Raw genomic sequence first — 22,055 nt, 5'->3', positions numbered from 1 at the left:
GAAACTTATTTTTAAATTTAAAATTCACAAAACTTCAACTGTAAAAAATGTCTATCACTCTTGAAATAAGAGTTTTAGAAACAGGTCCTTTTCGGAAAGCCCGTGTTGCCAATTCAAACTGGTCTCCGCATAACTCTTTTCTTTGCGTGCTTAACTTTCGGCAGTGAGTATAAAAAATTCCTTTTCCATACCTGCTTAAACATGCAAGCTTTTTTCAGGTTAATTACGTAAATTTCTACATGTTTCGCGCTCCCTTTTACTACGAATTTTAAATCACTATTCATTGCATAAATAGCGGTTTATAAAAAATAAATTATGCTTAAAAAATAAATTATACATAGAATATAAAGTATTAATACTTGCAAAACTTTGATTAATATAGAAATAGTGTAAATAAGTGATAACAATCACTTCTTCTCGCCTTCAGAAAAAATCTTTCGCAGAAGAATATCTGCTTTAAAAGCTCAAAAGTAGATCAAAAATTCCTTTGAAAATGTATGTTGTTCAGTGCTTTTGCACGGTAAAATGCTTTCCTTATCATATCAATCTACAGCTATATTGTTTCGTGTAAAGAACATATATTAATGATGCAACTCTTTCGCAAGGACAGCGTTTTAAAATCGATTTGCCCTAGATTAAAAAATTCAGTTACAATGAAACTACGTAGAAAATAATAACCGTGCGTAAAAATTCGAATGAATCTACAAAAAAAAAAAAAAATAGTCGCATAAAATATGATGATATCTTTCAAATTCGAAATAAAAGTGTCAACTGTGAGGAATCTGAGCTAAAATTGAATGGAACCGACAGTAACCAGTAGAAATGATAGACACTGGTGGACAATTGCTAAGGACGGATGGCAATAGCAGCGATAGCAACTACAAAATGGAAAGCAAGGGAATATGGAAATTAGCATAAGTTCGGGGACGCAGTAAGACGTGTTGTGAATATGCAAATTTTAGACTCACGACGTTGCTGGTCAAGTAATAGCGCTTATAATCGATATAAAGGATTGGGCGCGTAATGACTATTGATGTTCTATTGATAAGCTAAGTTTGGCGGGAAAGAATCATTTGACGAACTTGCCTTTTTCGGTATGTTTTCCCGACATCCCTTTGATGATTTTATGGGTGGCCGTATGGTTGGCTACATCAAAGAAGGGCGGGAAAATTTATATGTTGCCCCGGAGCTCGACGTCAGACAGATGGTTGTTTCGAGAGTTTGGAAATCTTTTCAAATAAATGGAATGTGTATCAATTGTCATGATGGAGGTCGTGTGCGCAATACGACGTCAGCGGAAGATTGGTACTTAGTGCTAGCAACGAAAAGGAACCAGCGCAACACAGCTACTGAGGTAGCAAAGCAGTTTACTGCTGCTATCAGCAAGCAAATATCCCGAAAAACCGTAGCGAGACGTTTGAATGCAGTAAGACTATACACCCGTCAGCTTGTTTTGTACATCCCACTGGCTACAAGTCAGTGTTCTGCTCGTTTGTAATGATTTATGTCTTCAGCATCGCAATTGGAGAGAAATCGACTGAGCTTGTGTACGATTCTCAGATTAGAGCAAGTTCAGTATGTCGTCTAATTGTGGACAATAATTAACCTGGCACGAGAGTGGTACAGCATACAAACCGACAAACACAAAAGAAAAGGACTAGTATTCTACAAGTTGTGTCATGGTATGGGTAGGATTATGATCAATGGCCGTACGTCTCTCGTGTGCTTCCAAGCAAGACTATGACGGCTAGTGATACATTAATATTGTTCTGCTGTCTCATGTTCACATTTTTTTTTTTTTTTTTGGTGCTGTGGGTGAAAAATTCGTTTCATGTTTAGCTCACGCAAAATATTCAACCAATCGGATAGCCAGCACATTCTATAGATCTAAATCATATTGAAAATGTTTGGGATGCTTTGGGGAGCAGTCTTGCTGGTCGACAACGCCCTCCAATAAGCAAGGACACCCTTATCCATGACTGCAGAAGAATCGGATAAATTACCCCAACAGCTGCTGGATAATGTTGTGTACAGCATCACCTGATGTGCGGAAGCTTGTATCATTCTCCGTGTTAGCCATATCCCATATTGATATCTTACGTCGGAACGCCTGGAGGCGGTAATTACATTTATTCACTTTTACGTATTCAGCCCAAAATGACCGTTTTGTCCTTTGAACACTTTTCAACGAATTCTGGATTTCAGAACACAATAATTTATCGTCATTGCAATGTTTTACAGTTATGGCATTAGTTTATTTCACTTGGCATCGAATTACATTTACTTTTTTACGCGCTACATAACCCATTGGAATCCGTCCTTAGTAATTGTCCACCAGTGTAAAATGTCATTCTCATCCAGTATGTCTCATTTTCAGCCCTATAGAACGGGTGAAGATAATTGTTTATGTAGTTTTTGGTGTTTAAACTTCTCGCTTGGATTTTTGTACTTAAAACAGTTGTTGTTATCGAATGGACAGAAAAATGCAATGATTTCTGTTTTCTCTTTTTGCACAGGTCACCTCATTCCTACGGACCAAACATGACAACTAACATAGCGGGCATCATCTCGGTAGTCTTCTTCTACGTCATCATTCTAGTGGTGGGAATATGGGCAGGCAGGAAAAAGAAAACCCCTGGCAGTGACTTGGAAGAGAGTGAAGAAGTCATGCTGGCGGGACGGAATATAGGCATGTTCGTGGGCATTTTCACTATGACAGGTAATAAAGATTAATTCTCGAATTGCATACTTGGTTTTGAAATTGAAACTGCTTGTTTTAGTTTTTGAGTGCTGTCATGTTTTAATTGATATCAAAGTACATAATGACTTTCAAACGTAATAACAACATTAAAATTGTATGAATGGCAATATTGATTTCAAGCTCGCAAGTTTCAACCCCGAAACACCGTTTCTGCACTTTCTGCTGCTATTTGGGCAATTTTAACATAGTTAGCGTGTCTGTAACAGAGTTGCGTGGAGACAAACTGATTTTAGCGTAAAGAAGCCTGAGTTCGAGCCTGAAAATTCCAAGAGTTGGAGTAGCAGTCGCTTTTTCCCCCCAAACCGGCATCATTGACATGGCTTTGGATTCGGAATCGGAATGATTTTGGGGTAAAAGAGTTCGGGTCAATAATTTTTCCACCGGCTCCGCAGCCCTGGACACTAATTGCTCAAAGTCAAAGAATGCATTTGATGATGACGTTTTCTTTAACGCAAGTTATAAGAGTTATTGTTAGTTTTGAGGGGAGGTTTAGTTGTTAGGTTTTAAGGGAAAAACGAAAAAAGAAAACACAACTGAAATCCTATAAGGTTATGGAGGTGCCAATCTTACTATATGGCGCCGAAATATGGACTTTGAACACTCAAGAAACTAGTAGAATTCAAGCAGCAGAGATGAAATATTTACGATCACTGAAGAACTGCACTATCCTAGACAAAATAAAGAATTAATCTATTCGAAGGGAATTACAGATATTCAGCCTCTTGGAAAAAGTTGCAGAATATGGTAACGATTGGAAAAGCCATGTTCGACACATGACACGAAGGAAACTTCCAAGAGCTGCCTTTTACTACAGACCAAGGAGCAAACGAGACCATGGTAGGCCAGGAAACGGTGGGGCAGCCGAAAAACCGGAGCAGGCTATATGCCTAATCCCTGACGACGATGATGATTATGATGTTATGTCCGATGTCCAATATAGGCGGTGTTCCCCTTTTTTAACTCACCTCACAACAAGGAAATGTAAAACTGAGATGTCATGAAAAAGGTAGCAATTGGTTCAGAAAGGTACTACTCATATTTTGTTTTTATTGACCGGTACCTATTTTTCTGGTTGCCTTTTGTCGCGTCAGGGTCTGACAAGATGTTAATAGACCATCTTTAAGGACAACATCTTTCCAGTTGAGATAGAATGAAATTGGAAGCTAAATCGAATGTTCCATTCAAAGCGAAACCGTTAACATTGATCCATAATTTACGTAGGCTACTGAGAATGAAAAATTTCAGTCACGTATGGAGAAACAAAAGCACCGCCATATATTCACACTACGTCGCTCCATTTAAAACTCCTACTTATGAAATCTAAAATATTTAGTTACTTAAAGCGCAACTCGATGCCAAAGTTTTTTTTTTTTTTAACAAGAAATCCACTGAAGTAAAATTAAAAACTACTGAAAGGACTTGATTAACACTCATCAATCGTCAAATTCTTCAGTATTTGATATTTTGTTGCGTTTCAAAATTTAAGACCATGAAATGATTCTGAAACATTATCCAAAAACTTAATAATAATGATAATCACTAGTTTTGTGTTTTTTATAGCAACTTGGGTTGGCGGCGGCTACATCAATGGCACAGCAGAGGCTATTTATAGCAATGGCATCATTTGGTGCCAGGCTCCATTTGGATACGCCATGTCGCTTGTGATTGGTAAGCTTGCAATATTGTTAATGACTTTGTTTTTCACATTTTATTAAGCAAAGTTCATGTTTTAAATTAAACAGCTACTTCACCAAGAGAGAAATATGCAACTTTTGTCATCCTACTTTCCAATAAAAGTGTCTTTGAAACTGGAAATAGGGCTTAATGCATCTTAAAAATACTAGAAAGTCAAAAACAAATTAAATGATTAAAAAAATACTGAGGAATATTTTTTTTAAAAGTAAAGTTTAAACTTTTGGAAATGTGAGTCTGTTGTTCTGATGGTCTCTCTCTATCATTCCGTAATATGTTCCCCGTTTAAAGCTTCGAGCTTGGTATGGTTGGAAAGCTCGCGGAAAATGCTTTCAAACACGTTTTACTCGGTTTTACCGCGCGAAAATCGTAACCCACTATGTTGGCTAGAAATAGCGCTATAAGCAATTACAAGTTAGTGAAAATTCATTTTTATTTGCTTTTTCACGCGACATAGTTAGCGTGAAGAAATTGCTGGATAATATTGTGGTGTTGCCAATTCTCGCTTGAGCATAAAGAAAAGAAATACTTCCATTTGTTTTTATTATTGAGGCTTTTTGGGTAACTACGGGCATTTAAAATATTTTCATTTTGATTATGTTTTAGCGATTTTAATATTTAAATAAATTATTTTACGGAGTGAGGAACGACTTTTAGTTCCAGCTCCCAATAATACCTGCATTTGCTATCGCCACAAACAGATCTCAAGGTGAAACTTTTGATAAAATTGGCTTATTATTACGACGTCCAGTGCTTTTGCATGGACAATTATATGTTGCCGTGAGTAGAGTTCGTTCATTTGACTGTTGGAATATTTATATTTAACGGCAAGATCATGCCTACTTTTACAAAAAATATTGTTTGTACAGAAGTTTTACATATTAAGGGAGTTTTGCGGTATCATTTAATTCAGAACGACTTCCATAATTGTGAAATTGGCGAACTTTATCCATTTTGGCACCAATGCCAGGACGAGAAATATTTTTCTTTTGCAATCGCAAAAAACGAGTACAGAAATGTCTATTTGCTAGGAACTCACTACGAATGAAGTCTCTCTTTAAGGTGGGATTCATTAAATTGTAACCATTCGTGACAAGGCGGAGGAAATAAATGACAAGAGGAACATGCAATGGGGAGAATGGGACATCAAGCTTTTTTTTTTTTTTTTGATAAGAACGTTTATGAAAAACAGTGTGATATGTGGCAAAGGGAAGATGGGTTATGGTGAAGTGTGAAACTTTGCGACAAAGGGGAGAGAGATCAAAAGTTTTGAAAAGTGCATTTGTCAGTTTTCCTCTAAACCGTAAACAAATCACAAACACGGTTTTTTAAATAATTAAACTATTATTGTGACGTCCTGTGTTTTTGAATGGACAATTTTTAATGTAGCAAGTAGGATTCGTTCATTTGACCTGTTTGGAATTTAATAATTCTAACAGCAAAGCGCAAGGCAACTTACTCAGTAATATTAAACTTATTAAAAGAAGCATTGTTCATGCAGAAGTTTTTCGTATAATCTGAGTTTTGCAGGATCATTTCATTCGGGAAGATTTCAATTATTGTTAAATTGGCGGGCGCTCTTCATTTATTGGCGTCAAATTTTTGGCATCAATTGCAGCTCGAGAAATGTTTTTCTTTTGTTTACGAAAACAAAGAGTAGGGAAATGTATATTTGCATACGGTTGCCCCAAAATAAGGGCTGTCCACAAATGAAGTCTCGCTTTAAGGTGGGGTTCACGAAATAGTAACAGTTTGTGACAAGGGAGAGGAAAGCCATAACAAGAGGAGCATCCAATAGGGGAAAAACGTGACAACAAGCCTTTTTTTAATAAGAACGTTTATGAAAAATAGTGTGACATGTGACAAAAGGAAGAAGGGGTGTAGTGAAGTGCAAAACATTGTGACAAAGGGGGATAATGCTCGAAAATGTTGAAAAGTGTGACATCAGTTAAGCAGCGCCCTTAACCGTAAACAAATCACAAAGGCAATCTTTTCTAAAAATTGTACTATTATTACGAAGCCTAGTGTTTTTGAATGGACAGTTCTATGTTGACACGAGTAGAGTTCGTTCATCTGATACTTGGAAATTTAATTTCTAATGACGAAGAAGCAACTTACTCAATAATAGTACACGTTTTATAAGTAACATTGTTCACACAGTAGTTTTACGTATAAATTGAGTTTTGATGCTTCATTTCATACGGGAAGATTTCGAAAAGTGGAAAATTGGAGATTTTTATCCATTGGCGTCAATTTTTTTGTTTCCAATGCCAGCGCGAAAAATGTTTTTCCTTTGCGTACGTAAACGAAAAGAGTAGGGAAACATTTATTTGCATAGGGTTAGCGCAAAGCGACATGATATCCAAAATAAAATTAATTCAAACCAGCCATTTGTCGACCTCACCAATTTCTCAGTGGGGTTGTTTCCTTCAATCAAAAGTACTACTTTTAGTCACTGAAATAGATAGAATAAGAAAAAAAAATGTTGAGTCAGAAAAAACTTTTATTTTATCAACAGTTCTTCTTTTAAAACTTTTTTGAATGTCCGATTTTGGAAATAATGCGTGGTCTTTATGACGTTATAAGTGATATACTTTGGCGCGCGACTCCATTGCCCCGCTAAATATTTACGGTTTGCTTTCAACCGCGTTTTCGGGTTATGATAATTTGCGCTGAGCGCTAATGACAACAATGAGTGGCATTTTATCGCTTTTGATGCCAAAAAATTAATTTCAATCTGTACCTCCAATTAAAATAGTTGTAAAAAAATATTAAATTTTTTTTAATTGTTTAAAAAATGTTTTAAACCTTTGTTTTTAAGCATAATCTTTTAGTAAAAAAGACTTTGAAAATTTCGGAAACGACCCCATTACCGAAATATCCCCTTTCATCCATTTATTTTGAGATTAACAGATAAAAAGCAAAATTGGAATAAATTATTACTGTGGTATTGTGTGTCCGTATAAAAATTGTTTGTTTTCAGATATGCAGTAAACATGAGTAAGAGTAGAAATAAAAATGTTGGAAATAGTTAAATTCATACAAGTTTTCTCAAATATTCATTTATGAATATGGTCGAATTTCGACCACTGGGCGAACCCTAGTGTATATAATTGCAGCATGTACATTTTACCGGCTTAAAAATAATAATAATACATGCATACTTAAAAGCAAATGAGTTTTCAACGGTATACTCAAAAACCAGATAAAAATTTCCTCTTTTTCTGTTTTAACATTTGCAGGAAGTTCTTCAAATAAATTTCTTTGCACAGTCAGCAATAATTTAAAATTTCGGGACAGTTTTTGCTCAAAATTTTCAGATTATATGCAATTGAAATTTTTCATTTAACAGGCTAAGACGTTGTACCTTTGATAATACTAATTAATACACTAACAATTATTGATGACGCGCATTAATAAAACGTTTTAAAACCAATTTTTGATTATCTCTAATCAAAAACGTGCATCCTTATTCTTAACAAATTAAAACTTTCTATTAAAAGCGTGTGAATACTGTTTGACCATGGATTGTATGTAATTTGGCAATCGGCCAAGTAAAGACGATTCCATCTGCATGAATCTGGCAGGGGAGAAGGGAAAACAAGGATGAGATATTGACACACGCCGTTTATAATGTCACTAGTATCTTTTTCATTTATTGCATTCTCTAAAATAAAATGAGGGGGGGGAAAAATGATTACTATGGAAACAACAAAAAAATAAATAAAATGTTTTCATTTCGTTGGGAAATGTAAATGCAAAATAGTAAGCTCAAAACTCTCTTGTCAATAAATAAATCAATTAATTTTTCTAGTGAGAATATCGATCGAATATACTTAAGATTTAAAAAATATTGCCATGAGCAAATTTTCATTTTTACGAAACTGGGGCTAAATAATAGAGAGGCAAAAGTGCACATTTGTTACAAACCAACTAACACCCCTATAAACTAACAGATACGTCCATTTCTGCCTATAAACCGGATATTAGCCTTTCCATGTAATCGATCGTCAGACAGTACGTCTTAAATATGATTATGGCGCGCTTCCAAAGGAAATGTAATAAAGGGACATAACGTGGCGAGAAGTTCTTTTCGATAGCACCCGTTTACATTGCAATCTGCGTTTGTAACCAATATCTCTTCCAACTACAGTCGACCCAACTACAGTCGACTCCCGCTACACCGCGATCCGACTTACGCGAAATGGCTATAACGCGATTTTTTCACGAGTAACGAATTTTAGAGCTAACGCGAATTTTTCGCCCACAACATGATTTTTTTAGAAGGAAGTATCAGTTTCGTTATTGGCTACTAAATATTGATTTCGTGAATGTTATTACGTCCCTTTGAGCATCACTGACAGCCAAAGTTCCCACGCCAAACTAGTCTAGTACATCAAATAACCATAATGGCCCCTTAGTGTCACCTTCATCTGCAGTTTGAAAATGTGAAGAAAAAGAAAGTTTCTGATAAAAAAAAATTTTTTTAAAAAGGCTAAGATTCTCGATATGCTTGAACAATTACAAAATGTCGAAGGTAGCGCGACAATAAGTATGAGTGAATCTTCCATATGTACAATTAAAAGTCAAAACAAAAAGATGTCCGTAAAAGTTTAGAACTTAGTTTCAATATTGAAGCTTGCAGAGCAGTCTAGCAAAGTAAAAATTATGAAAGTGGAAGCTACGCGCGCTCTTGCATTGTGGATTAATAAAAAGATCAGGTAAGAGGAGATGTAGCCACAAATTGAAACATTTTAAATAAAAAGTGAAACTTATTTAAAAATGTATTAGATAAGAATAACGATCTGGTCTTGGAGAATAAATCATCACTAGTATCCTCATTTTTTAACTCGTAAATATTGCTACTGTATCTACTGTACAGTACTATTTTGTGCATCATTTTAATTTTACTGCATGCAGTGCGTACCGTGTTGTTTTAGTTTATATCTTTTATTCCCATTGGTCATTCATTTTGTGCATCTTACGTATTTCATGTTGAATAACAGTTTTTTTTTTTAAATACAAAAAAAAAAAAAAAAGTTCTTTATGGAAGAAACAGTAATGGTTAAGGAATGCTTTAGTGCAGTTTGAGGGGTGTTTATCAGTGCCTAAAAGTATTTGGTATGCTTTAAAAAATTTGTACGCATATATTTTTCCACAACGCGAAATTTCAACTTACGCGAGGAGTCTTGGAACGCATCCCTCGCGTAAGTCGGGACTCGACTGTACTTCGCTTTGACTCTGGTAAGTAGGGTGTTCAAAATTCTGCCTGCAGTGATCCGTTCTCTGCAATTCTCTTCGATAGCACCCGTTTACATTGCAACCTGCAGTTAACCAATTATCTCATCCAACTATCTCGCTTTGCATCTGATAAGTGAGAGTTCAAAATTCTACCTGCAGTGATTTCCTGGTTCTCCCCCTTTTTAAATCTAATTGCGGTTTTAAAGTACAGTCAATGTAAACGAGCAGTAAGAAATACTTTATTTTTATGTAGTAAACATAAAATGATAAAATTTTATTTAATCATAAGTATTATCTAACTGAAACAGTTTCTGCTCTTGAACAGGTGGCTTATTCTTTGCAAACAAGATGCGCGAAGAAGGGTACGTCACAATGCTCGATCCTTTTCAAGATCTATTTGGTAGCCGCATGGGAGGTTTGCTTTTCATACCAGCCCTATGCGGAGAAGTATTCTGGTCGGCTGCGATTCTGGCTGCGCTGGGTAAATTGTTTCTTTTATTATCCTTGTAAGCACATGAATGTCTAAAATACAACGTCAGCACCTAGGCCCTCTCATTTAGTCCCAAACTCCAGTTTTGAGAGATTGCCATTTGAAACTAACAAATGGCTATGAAAAATCACAGAAATCAGTTTACAGATCCCTGACTCTTACATCTCATTGATGTTATTTTAAAATTGTATAGTTTGTTTACATCATTGTACTTGTAAAGTTCATTTCATTGCTGTGATTCCTCAAATTCGATTACTTTCATCTAACCGCCGACGACATATTCTATGGCAATGGTTGCCTACCTTTAGCTACCCACAAACTGCGCTTTAAATAACTATCTCCCTCAATTGTGATTTATAATTCGTTTGGCTCAAAACGTGCACGTATTTACATGTGGAAAAACCCTAAAGGACTATTAATTTAGTTTTAAAAAGCCTTCAAAGAACTTGTAAGAATTAAAAAGAAAGAGTTGTTGTAGAAAAGAAAAACACTGAAACTTAAAACAGTTAATAAGTCAAATGAATAAAGATCAGCAATACTTGATGTGCTGAAGTATGATTCAAATGAAAGTAAGGTATTTAAACAAACTTTTTAAAACCCAAATTTCCAATGTATCGTATTACATAAATCTTTTCGAAGTGCATATGGGGGGGGGGGGGGGGCGTGCTCGTTAAACCTGTGCGTCCGAAATTCTTCTGATTGGTCTCTAACCAATTTATGACAGGTACAGATCAGTAGCGGATACAAGAGGGGGGTATACTCCCCCCTCCCCCCAAAAAAAACCACTACAGTATTTGAATTTTGCTCGAAAAAATAAAAATTTGATCGAAACCTCTTGTAAGAAGTGGATACAAGAAGGGGGAAAACATGTGTGTCACACCCCCCCCCCCCCCCGCCTTATCAAAATCTGCGACAATACTTTTCAATCTGTTTTAAGGTTCATTGCATTTGAATAGTGAAATTACTACTTGAAAAAAAAAAAAAGAAAGAAAGAAAAACCGAACCGAGAGGCCATAATGAGAAACGGTAAAGAATTTTGGAATTCTTTTTTTTGGGGGCGAGGGGCATTAACTGTCACTTTTCTATTTATAGTATATGTATTTAAAATATCTATACTGTAAAATATCTTTTCTTGAGACAGTTAATCTGCGGCGCTATGTTCAGGAGCCAGTATAATGAAAAGTAACAAAGAAGTGTCTGACGTCCGATCGCTTCTTATGCAACAAATTTAATCAACGATAGTTATTGTAAAACTATATCCAAAGCTGCAGGCATCGTTTCAATTGGTAAAACATTTGAGTGTGTAAATGTTTTCTTTTTTTTGTCAAGTCTCTGCGAATTATAATTTCTTTCTGTTGTACTCTTTAGATAGTTTCGTTTTTAATCGTGCGGAATTTATTTTTTAAATGTGCTGTAAATAGTTAAGTAGTTTAAATCAGTGTTTTATATATTTAGTATCGTTCAAGAAATGTAAAATTTGAGTATCGTGTTAGCGCAAAACCTATACAAAGGTTCTCGTAAACTAGCCCACCGTATTAGACGGAAACCCTGTTGTAAAAAGCCGCATTTGTTAGAAAAGAACTACATATAACAGGGGTTCCCAATTTTTTCCGACTCATGGCACACTTTGACGAATTACAATTTTCTCACGACACCCTAATCTATTTCAATTGTACACGCATATTGAAAATATGGCCAGCTCGCGGCAAACGCTCGGCCCTCCTTGCGGCAACCCAGGGTGCCGAGGCATCCACTTTTGTAACCCCTGACCTATTACAAAAACAATGAAGCATTCGGGTAATAAAGCAGGGCAGTCTCGTTTTTTGGAAAGTTGAAAAAACTGATGAACCCAAAACCGATGGAAACATATCTGGAGTTCCTGTATCAAACTCTGAGACTGCGACGTCTTCGTCAACCTCCGATTTTCTACAATTGGAGTTAATCAGTCGGCGAGTGATTTATCAAGTTCAAATTATATTTATAGAATATTTAATTTTTAATTAGATTTTCGCCCCAAGTGATGTTTTACTATTATTTTGAGTGATGTTATTTTTCTGCATATAAAATGGATGTGTCAAAAGTATCATGCAAATTTATAATCTAAGATGAATAAGTGTCGAGTATTATGCAAATATTTAATCAACCAGGGGTTTTGGGATCCGAAATTTCCGAAAACTTTGAATTGTCGTTTCCGAAAATTTTGGACTTACATTCTAAAACTGAAAAATTATATTAAAAGAAAACTTTTAAAATGATTTCGATGATTTTCGTATGCATATTTGAAGAGTTTTATGATTTCAATGATTTTTGTTTGTGTTTTTGAAGAGTTTTTGCGGGGACTTGGGGTGTTGTTCGTAGAAGAAAATTGTTGTACGTAAAAATACGTTCTTGAGCATGACCGCCCCCCCCCCCCCCCATCATCACCAAAATGAAAGCCTGTATCCGCTCCTGGTAGAGATACTGGACTAGTGCCAGAAAATTCTCAATACTTTTCTCAGACGTTGGGCAATAAATTTCGCTTTAACGTTTTGATTTATTTCAGGGGCAACTGTGAGTGTGATCATTGATTTGGACAACAACACTTCTATCATCGCGTCCGCCTGCATTGCCCTCTTTTACACTTTGTTTGGAGGACTGTATTCTGTCGCCTACACAGATGTTATACAACTGTTCTGTATTTTTGTTGGTTTGGTAAGAACACATTCTTTATTAATGCACAGCTACTTATACTTCCTCGTTCTTTTAAGCAAGTGTTTTTCGCACATTTTTATCCATATCGATTAATTTTATCGAATTTTAATCGGTTGATTCATCATTTTCAACATTATTGTTTCCGTCATTAGTGTCATTTTTATGCAAAATATTTTCTTCAAAATTGAAGTTTCAAGCTTGTTCTGTAAACAGAGGAAAGAAAAAAAAGTTTTATGAACTATTTTCACTTAAATTTTACAAATACGATTACGGAGAATAGTGAAACGCAAATAAATATTCATAACAACAATTAAAAGAACAAGTAAAACGTCACAATGTGTATAAAGTACAAATAAAAGCATTTATTTTATTTTTACTTTACACACATTGTGTCGTTTTACTTTCCTCTTTTTACAGAACGAGCTGGAAAGTTCAAGTTTGAAGAAAATATTTTGCACAAAAATTACACTAATGACGGAAACAATACACGTTGTGTCATTTTACTTATTCCACAGTACTAAGTTTTCGACTGCTTTTTTACAACAATTAAAGGAATTTGAAATTAACAGGATAACAATTATCAAATAAAAGAAAGCATCATGCTTCATATAGTCAACTGACTGAACTTAAATTTGACGGAATATGTTCAAAAGGAATATGATCAAATATTGGAATAAGAAGGGCATCATAAGTTTGCATACGAATTTTGTGCATTAAGAATGCACTTTCACAACCATTACGTAGGAGTATTCTGTGAAGAAGAAAAAAAAGAAAAGAAAAATAAAAGAACCATAGGGCTTTTAAAATTTTGAACGTTATTAATACGATTATGAAAGCTATTTTTAGATAAATAAATTAGTGTATTTTTAAACTGAGTTTCCAAGCTTTCTTTCTGAAATAGAATTCAATTTGTATTAATGTGCTTTAAATGAGTCTGCAATTTATGTTCGTTATTATAAACCGCTTGTTTACCACAAAGGCCTTAATTTCAATTTGATACCAATTAACACAGGTTCTTGAGCATTAGCCTTTTCGCAGGTCGTCGAAAGTTCTCCAACTTTTCGCCAACTATATATCAATGTTTTAAAGGAATATATTATTGGGACTCCAAAAATGTTAAAATTTTGTTAGAAACGCAGTTGGAGTCAATTAAGTACACCGAAAGTAATCTCGTAAGAACCGGAAGTTGAACTTTAAAAACCCCGAAGGCCCCCAAAATTAGGAAAAAAGAAAAACTTTAAAAGAAAGTTACACACATTAAACAAGTATAGTCAAAGAATGTACAAACTACTTACATTGATAATTTTAGTCTCAAAAATTATCTATAAAACATTGATATCAAAATCTTTGAATGCATTTTCTGAAAAACTACTTTTTCCGATCTTTTCATTTACGACAATCGCATAACTTGAAAAGTTTCATACCTATTAATCTGATTTTTTAAATAATGTTTCTCAGATTGCCAGCTACGTTTTAAACTATAATCTAAACACTTTGTCGCTAGTTTAAAATTTTACGGGTATTTAACGGCGAAAAATTGAGGGTTTTCCGGAAGAAAACTCACGAATATCAATAAAATTGCCATATTTTTCTGAATTTTGGAACTGGTATGAAGCTTTTAGTTCAGAACGTAGTTAAGTAATGCAGCAACTTACAGTAGACAGGATTTTTAAATATATTGAATTTAAATGAATTAAGAGTGGTTGGCTTGAACTGATAAACTAGCTTAATTATTGCTTGAATTTCCCATTTTTAAAAAATATTGTGAGAAAATTATTATTTTTATTTTTTTTTCAACTTTGAATCACTTTTCATTTTTAAAAAAAGTTAATTTTTGAGTTTTTTGAAAAAACATTACTCCGAACGCAAGACCCCTTGAATATTTGTGATTAACTGAATGTTATACTTTGATTCCTGAAAAAATAGTTTCCTGTTTCCCTTTTCAGTGGCTCTGTATTCCCTTCAGCATTACAAATTCTGCAGTTGGAAGCCTGGCCTTGAAAGACACCGACTGGATTGGGAGTCTGAATGGAAGAGAACTTGGCCAGTACTTGGATTACGGGTTACTTTTAGTTCTCGGGGGAATCCCGTGGCAAGTATGTTTCTCGCAACAGATCATCAATTTTCTTATTCAAATATTGATTCAAAATTTAACACTTTAGAATGAATTGAATTTACTAATGGATAGCTTTAATTAAATGATTATAACAAGACTTATTTGATCTATTGAATCTTAAAGAAATGGAATTTTATAATGAGAGAAAGCAGTTGAACACATTTAACATTACACGGTGATACTTGACTTATTTACCTGCACGGCTTTGTCCATAGTAGAAAATTAGAAGGTCATTTGATTCGCCTGCATATTTACAAATAATGGATTATGAATTTCTCGCCAATTTGCTATGTTAATTTTCACGCCCTTGTTACGGTAATTTGCTCGTCCACGTTATGATAATTGGTTCGTCCACGTTATGATAATTTGCTCGTTCATGTTATGATAATTTGCTCGGTAAAATGTTCTTAAAATTTGAATAGATAAAGATCAAAATCGAATTTTTGAAAAATCGCTTCGAGGTGCACACCCCCATGCTAAAAACTAATTTTGTACCAAGTTTCATGAAAATCGACCGAACGGTTTAGGCACTATGCACGTCACTGAGATCCAGACAGAGATCTGGACAGATATTCGGAGAGACCCGGGCAGAAATCCAGACAAACTTTGAGCTTTATCATTAGTAAAGAAAAAGAAAATTCTCTGAAATTTGAAAATTAAAAGTCCAGGGTAAAATAGATCAATTAAATGTACAAGGTTGTAAGCTAAAATACGTTTAAATGTCATTACCATGCAGCGAAAAAGACCATAAACATGCAGGGCCGTTGCTAGGTCAAAAAACTGGGTGGGGTGGAGTAACAGAATTAATGTTATTCATAAATTGATTTCATTGATCAGTTATCATTTATTATAGCAATATAATTTATTCCTTTTTGCTTTCAGGTATACTTCCAGCGGGTATTGTCATCTAAAAGTGCTTTCCGAGCCCAACTTTTATCCTATGTTGCTGCGTTTGGTTGCATCATCATGGCTATTCCCCCGATGATAATTGGAGCCGTTGCAAAAGCAACAGGTAAAGTAAACTTTTCTGGAAGGATGATGGAATGAATTTAAAAAAAAAAAAAACGATTTATGAACACTTTAAAGTAAATATCAAACTTTAGTTAACAGAATTATTTTATTAAACTTCTCTAAAAAAAAATGACATTATGTGGCATATTAATATCGCTTATCAAATACTGCTGCAAGAACAAAAATAAGTTTAAAATTATATTTTCTTTCTATGTAAACATCAAAACGAAACTTGTGTATCATAGTCATTACAAAGCTTTCTTCAAAACATTTCATGTGAATAGTCTTAACTTTCAAAACAGACAAAGCGTGCCAATGGGGTCGTTTCCAAAAATTTAAAAGTATTTTTTCTGAAAGAATATGCTTAAAGACATAGGATCTAACCATTTTTTAAATAATTTGTTTAAGTTTAATATTTTTAAACAATTACCTAAATCGTTGTGCTATTATTTACATTTCTTATTTACATTTCTTGCCGATGACATCAGAAATCATGAAATGCCATTCTGTGTTGCCATTCACAGAGCAAAATATTTAATTCGCATCTTTACTAACGTGTATTGGCAACGATATGGTTGATAGCAAGCGTAGAGCGCAATTTTAATTCGCTTCTTGATTATCATAACGTGGAAACGCGGTAGAAAGATGCGCCAAAGAGCATTATTTGTGATGTCATCAGGACCACGCCTTGTTTGAAAAATCTGGCATTTTAAAAAATTAATTAAAAAATAACTGCTGGGAAAATGAAAGTATTTCCTGGGTCTATGTTATTTTTATTTATTTATTTATTTATTTTTTGCTTATTCTTTCAATTTCAGTGGATAAAAGTAGTACTTTTGACTGAAGGAAACAACCCATTGTTGATGTTCATTGGCAACGCCAAGTTGATGTTGAAAACTAAATGTTCAACAAACATTAATGTATGTTTCTGCAAAAAAAACTATAAGTGTATCAACGTTAGAGAGAGAGAGAGAGAGAGAGAGAGAGTTCGATTCTTGTATCACTTCTTCAGATGCAAAGATCTCGTTTTACGACGAAGTCGCTTGATTTCTTCAGCCGTTGCAACGGCTGCACGAGAAGCGAACCACCTTTGGTTCCTGTCCGGGTTTTCTGCGAGGCATAAAAGTCAACTTAATGAGAAAAATAGTTCCTTGTCATGCCTCTTTTCGAGTGATTAGCATAAAAAATATCAATAACATGTTATTATTAAGAGCCATCTGTTTAAAAAACGTTGTGTAACTCGTTGTACTTTTGTTCAGACATAAAAGCTAAAATCAGCAGGAAAAAACTCAATTCCACTACCCACTTCAAGTGACTTTTATCCCAACTTTTGTTTGATTCCTTAGATACTTTTTGAGACATTTAAGACATAACAATCACACTCATTAAAAAAAAATCTATTTCACTAACGATTAGAGCTATTAACGCCAAAATTTTATCAGCACCGGTTTCTATCAAAGCTTATTCATATATATTGTCCTTTGTTTCTGTGAATAGCATTTTTTGATATGCAGATGCGATTAGTAGAATCCCGACCCATTCCTTCACTCTCTTAGAACAATTAGGGGCAAGTAACCATTCACTACTTCTATAAGAAGTCATTTGTGCCATGAAATTTAGTTCATTTCCCAGCACTGTTATTTGAGGGTAAGATCCAGAAAAAATGTTTATTCACTCGCACACAGACAGATTTCGAAAGATGTTGAAACTTTAAAAGCCATACAATTTGAAAATCAGAAATGGTTACGAATATAACAGTTTCTCTCACACCTTGTAGATATGGAACAAAGTAAAATTAACCTAAACTTGTGTATGGTTAAAATTTATATATTGAACAATAAAACCCATGACACAAAATGAAATATTCCTTAGGTCCGATCACTTAGATACTATTGACAGTGAAAACTTCTTCTGTCAATAGAAATACAGCATCGATTACAAAACATCATGTTTAAGATCAATGTTAAAAAGATATCGACCATAAACATAGTGTAGGACCGATCACTAAGATGCCCTTGACAGTAAATATTTCTTCCAAACTCAATGCTTACTTTTGTTATTAGACTGTATAATAGCGCAATATCGATGATAAAACACCATGCGTTAACATCAATGTTAAAAAAGCATCGATCATAATACATCGATCATAAAAGCATCGGGCATAAATACATCGATGGCAAAAACATCATTGTTTCAAACATTGATACCACACCCTTATTGTAGAAATAACAGCAATATTTTTCATTAACAATAATAATTTTAACTAACAAACATTAATTTTTTGCGCTTCACCAGGCAAAAAAATGTTCTTTGAAAAAAAAACTGGATCTTCCAATTAAAATTGAAAATTTTCCCTTGAATTTATAAAATACTTCATATTTTCTCTGCCTTAAAATTCAAAAATTAATTATTGAAAAATATTTTCCCTCCAGCTTGGAATGAGACGGCCTTCCCAGGCCCTTTGCCTCTGGATGAAGCCCACACCTCTCTGGTTCTCCCCATGGTCTTACAGTATTTAACACCAGCAGCAGTATCATTCGTAGGCCTCGGAGCAGTGTCCGCCGCTGTCATGTCTTCATCAGATTCCTCCATATTATCAGCAGCTTCTATGTTTGCCAGAAATATTTATAAGCTTATCATACGCCAGAATGTAAGCGTCTCCTTTCATTTTATCTCTTTATTTTATAACACTTCATTCAGTAACTAGCTCTTCTTCAAGAACGAAATATTGATTATCATATTTTTATCCAACTAAAAAATTGAAAAAGATGGTCACTAAACGTGTCTGTGACGTCATCAACAGGTTTCAGAAAATTATGAATGTCAGTCCGCGGTGACTTCGCAAAGTAAAGTTGCAGTGTCAAAAAAGGACTGATTACGAATTAATTGTTGCCATGACGTCACGTGAAACACGTCACAAATGTATCCGTGCGTGATGAGTCTTTTGAGATGTCGCAATCCTTGTCACTTTATAACTAACCATTATCAGGTATCACAAATCGTTTCATAAACAATTTAAAATGGCTGTTAACGCGCGTTTAAAAAAAATATTTTACAAAGGTTTATTAAACTTTAAAATGTTACGTATGTAACCTGGGTTTCGACCCGTAACGACGTCACTGTAACTTTGCCCTGACATGTTGTGTCATCAGGGGCCACGCCATAAATTACTAGTATGTTACATAAAATACACCACCAAAGTTCAGTCATTTTATTCGAGGACTCAAGTTTCGTGCTTATTAGCACTCATCAACCGGAATAGGAAGTGCCTGAGCTGGAGGTGGAAAATCTCTTAAGAAAGTTCTAATATAGAATTAGAACTAACCAGACGAGTGACTGAAGAAATGGTTCGTTCAACTCTAACATTGCAGGGAAGGCATGGTATTTTCAGTAAGTTACCGCCCTATAGCCAGGGCTAAGGCAGAAATACATAAAGTACACCGCCAGCTCAATCATTCCATTCGAGGTGCTTACTGAAAATAATACTTCGTTTTTAATCAATTATTGTTCTTTGGAGCATTGAAACACAAAGAACATCATCACTGATCATCAATTCTTTCTGTTCATCAGGCTTCCGAGAGAGAGATCATCTGGGTGATGCGCGCAGCCATCATCTGCGTCGGCATCTTAGCCACCGCCATGGCGCTGACCGTAAAGTCCATCTACGGCCTCTGGTACCTCTCGTCGGACCTGGTGTACGTGATGCTTTTCCCTCAGCTCGTGTGCGTCGTCTACTTCAAGAAGTTCTGCAACACTTACGGCTCCCTCACCGCCTACATAACAGGTTTTCTTCTGAGGTCCCTCGGCGGCGAGGAAATCGTCGGCCTTCCCGCGCTCATCAAGTATCCCTTCTACGACGAGGAAAGGGGCGAGCAGCTCTTTCCCTTCCGGACCCTGTCGATGCTACTCAGTCTGGCCACCCTGATGACCGTGTCCAGCGTCAGCAAGTATCTCTTCGAGTCGGGCCACATCCCGCCGCAGCTGGATGTCTTCCACTGCGTGGTCAACATCCCAGAGGACATCCTCAAGGTCCAGGAACCGCAGGAAGGGGAGATGAGTGTGCTGAATGCCCATCTAGCCAAGACCTATCAGTCGGAAATGAACGGACGGGTCAACCCAGCACTCACCCTCAGCAGCGACGAAGCGGATCTGTCCGACGCACCACCGAAAGAATTCCCACCGCCTTATACTCGAAATGCCCCTTCTCAGAACACCACGAACTTTTGAGGCACTCCGGAAAGCGAAGCTAATTACAGCTTCCATGGTTTTGGCAGCACTTTGCTCTATCCTGCTATTTGTTTTACTTCTTTAAACTGAATCAATCGCATTTTGATTCCCTTGTTTGACTCTGATTAGATGAATTTCGATAGAGGAAGGATTCAATAACTCCTCTTTCTAAAATCGGTGTGAGGAAAATACGTTTGAGAAAAGGCATACATATTTATATAGTTTGCACTTTCATCGATCAGTTGTCGATTAACATAATTCTGAACATGTTTGATTGGAATACACTCCTCAAAAATCGCTTACTTTTCACAAACATTTTGGGCATTCTAAATAATCTTAGATTTCTTAGAATTAATCAACTTTCTCTTCATGGATAAAGAAGACGGGAAAAAAATCTATTCGCAAATATTAAGCACATATTGGTAAAGAATGCCTGTAGTGTACAAGATTCCAGTAAGAAATACTAAACTATGTAAGCCAATAACGTACTTCGGTTTAACCTAACTCGGTGTGAATATTGCCTCTAATTACTGTTGTTTTCTCCAACAGAGATTTCTCTGAGCCACATCATACCTTTTGTCCCATTTGATCTAGATCGGTCTATGGGTCACAAGAAGGACCTAACCCTTCTTTCGTGCTACTCGCCAGTGTAGCATGTTGCTATATAGCCAAAGATTTTATCTTAAATGGTAGAAAGCTGGAGATATGCCTTATCATTTCAGAGTCAGACTGCAGAACTGTCAAACTGGGTTAGGCAAAATGCCTAAATAGCAGTTCAGTTTAAATATAATCCCACGTGATATAAGGCGTGAGGGAGTTGATCATCAAATTATCAGATTTAGTCGCAATTTTCTAAAAATACTCCTTTTGTACTCCATTATAGACAAATTTTGTAGCTTTTTTGAGGCTCAGATTTCAATTTGGGCAGTTGTTGTTGAAAATCTATATCCAGTTCTAAAAGTCAATTCTTGTAGTACCTATTTTGCAATACCCTAAATTTAATTTTATCTATAACATACTGAGTTAATTGGAATCTTATTATAAGAGCAGTTTGGAAATACAGTTCCGTTAAATTTTCAATACGAATTAAAATCGGGGGAAACTTTTTCCGATGGTAATTTTTCAATCACAGTATTTTGTGGCATAATATTTTTTCGTTTCTTTAAAATGAGGCAAGGAGCCAGTTCAACTTTAAATTACCAGGTCAACAGATCATCTTCTTAGATTTTGTTTTTTGTAAAATTACAGCAACAACAAAAGCATAAAGTACTCGTCTCCTGGATAGCAATCATGGAGAGCGAATTAAAAAGCACTTCAAAATTTAAAATGATGCAGATAACTTTAACAGTTAACAGGCTGAACTAGGGACTGTTTTTTAATTCTAATCGAACTGTTAAAAAATCTACCCTATTTTTCTGATAATGACATAGAGGAAGCTGTTTTTTACCATTTTTGGTGATGACCTCGACAAAAAGATCCTCTTGCTTCAAGCAGAAGTGATTTGATCATGTAGTCTACAATTTATATTGTTCAAGCACCATCAAGTGTTGAGTTATTACTTGTTGGAAACAGGAGATCAATAATCTTATAACGCCCTAAGTAATGAGAGACGGCAAACATACTTTCTTTAAACAGAATTTTTAAGCTTAAAGATTTGCGTGCTAACTATCAAAGATATTTTATGGATACTTTCAGTGTGCGTTATTACTGATCATACGAGCTATTCTAACTTCGCTGGTTCTGAAATTTGGTTGAGTCAAAGTGCTGCCAAGCTACCAAAAGTATATAGTACGAGATGACCCAGTAAAATTTATCTTTGACCCATA

At 35.3% G+C, this 22,055-nt stretch overlaps 1 protein-coding gene across 1 annotated transcript; it reads left to right on the top strand.

Moving 5' to 3' along the window:
- Nucleotides 1–2,541: 2,541 nt before the first annotated feature.
- LOC129225888 (high-affinity choline transporter 1-like) lies at nt 2,542–20,229 on the top strand. Its single transcript, XM_054860418.1, has 8 exons — nt 2,542–2,719; nt 4,322–4,429; nt 10,020–10,175; nt 12,727–12,875; nt 14,822–14,971; nt 15,874–16,003; nt 18,435–18,652; nt 19,573–20,229. The coding sequence occupies exons 1-8, from the start codon at nt 2,542–2,544 to the stop codon at nt 20,227–20,229; spliced, it is 1,746 nt and encodes a 581-aa protein (XP_054716393.1).
- Nucleotides 20,230–22,055: the final 1,826 nt, after the last annotated feature.

This window comes from Uloborus diversus, chromosome 7, assembly GCF_026930045.1.
Source record: "Uloborus diversus isolate 005 chromosome 7, Udiv.v.3.1, whole genome shotgun sequence".
Classification (NCBI taxonomy): Eukaryota; Metazoa; Arthropoda; class Arachnida; order Araneae; family Uloboridae; genus Uloborus; species Uloborus diversus.
The sequence above is the reverse complement of the archived record's forward strand: the minus strand, read 5'-3'. Positions and strand labels throughout refer to the sequence as shown.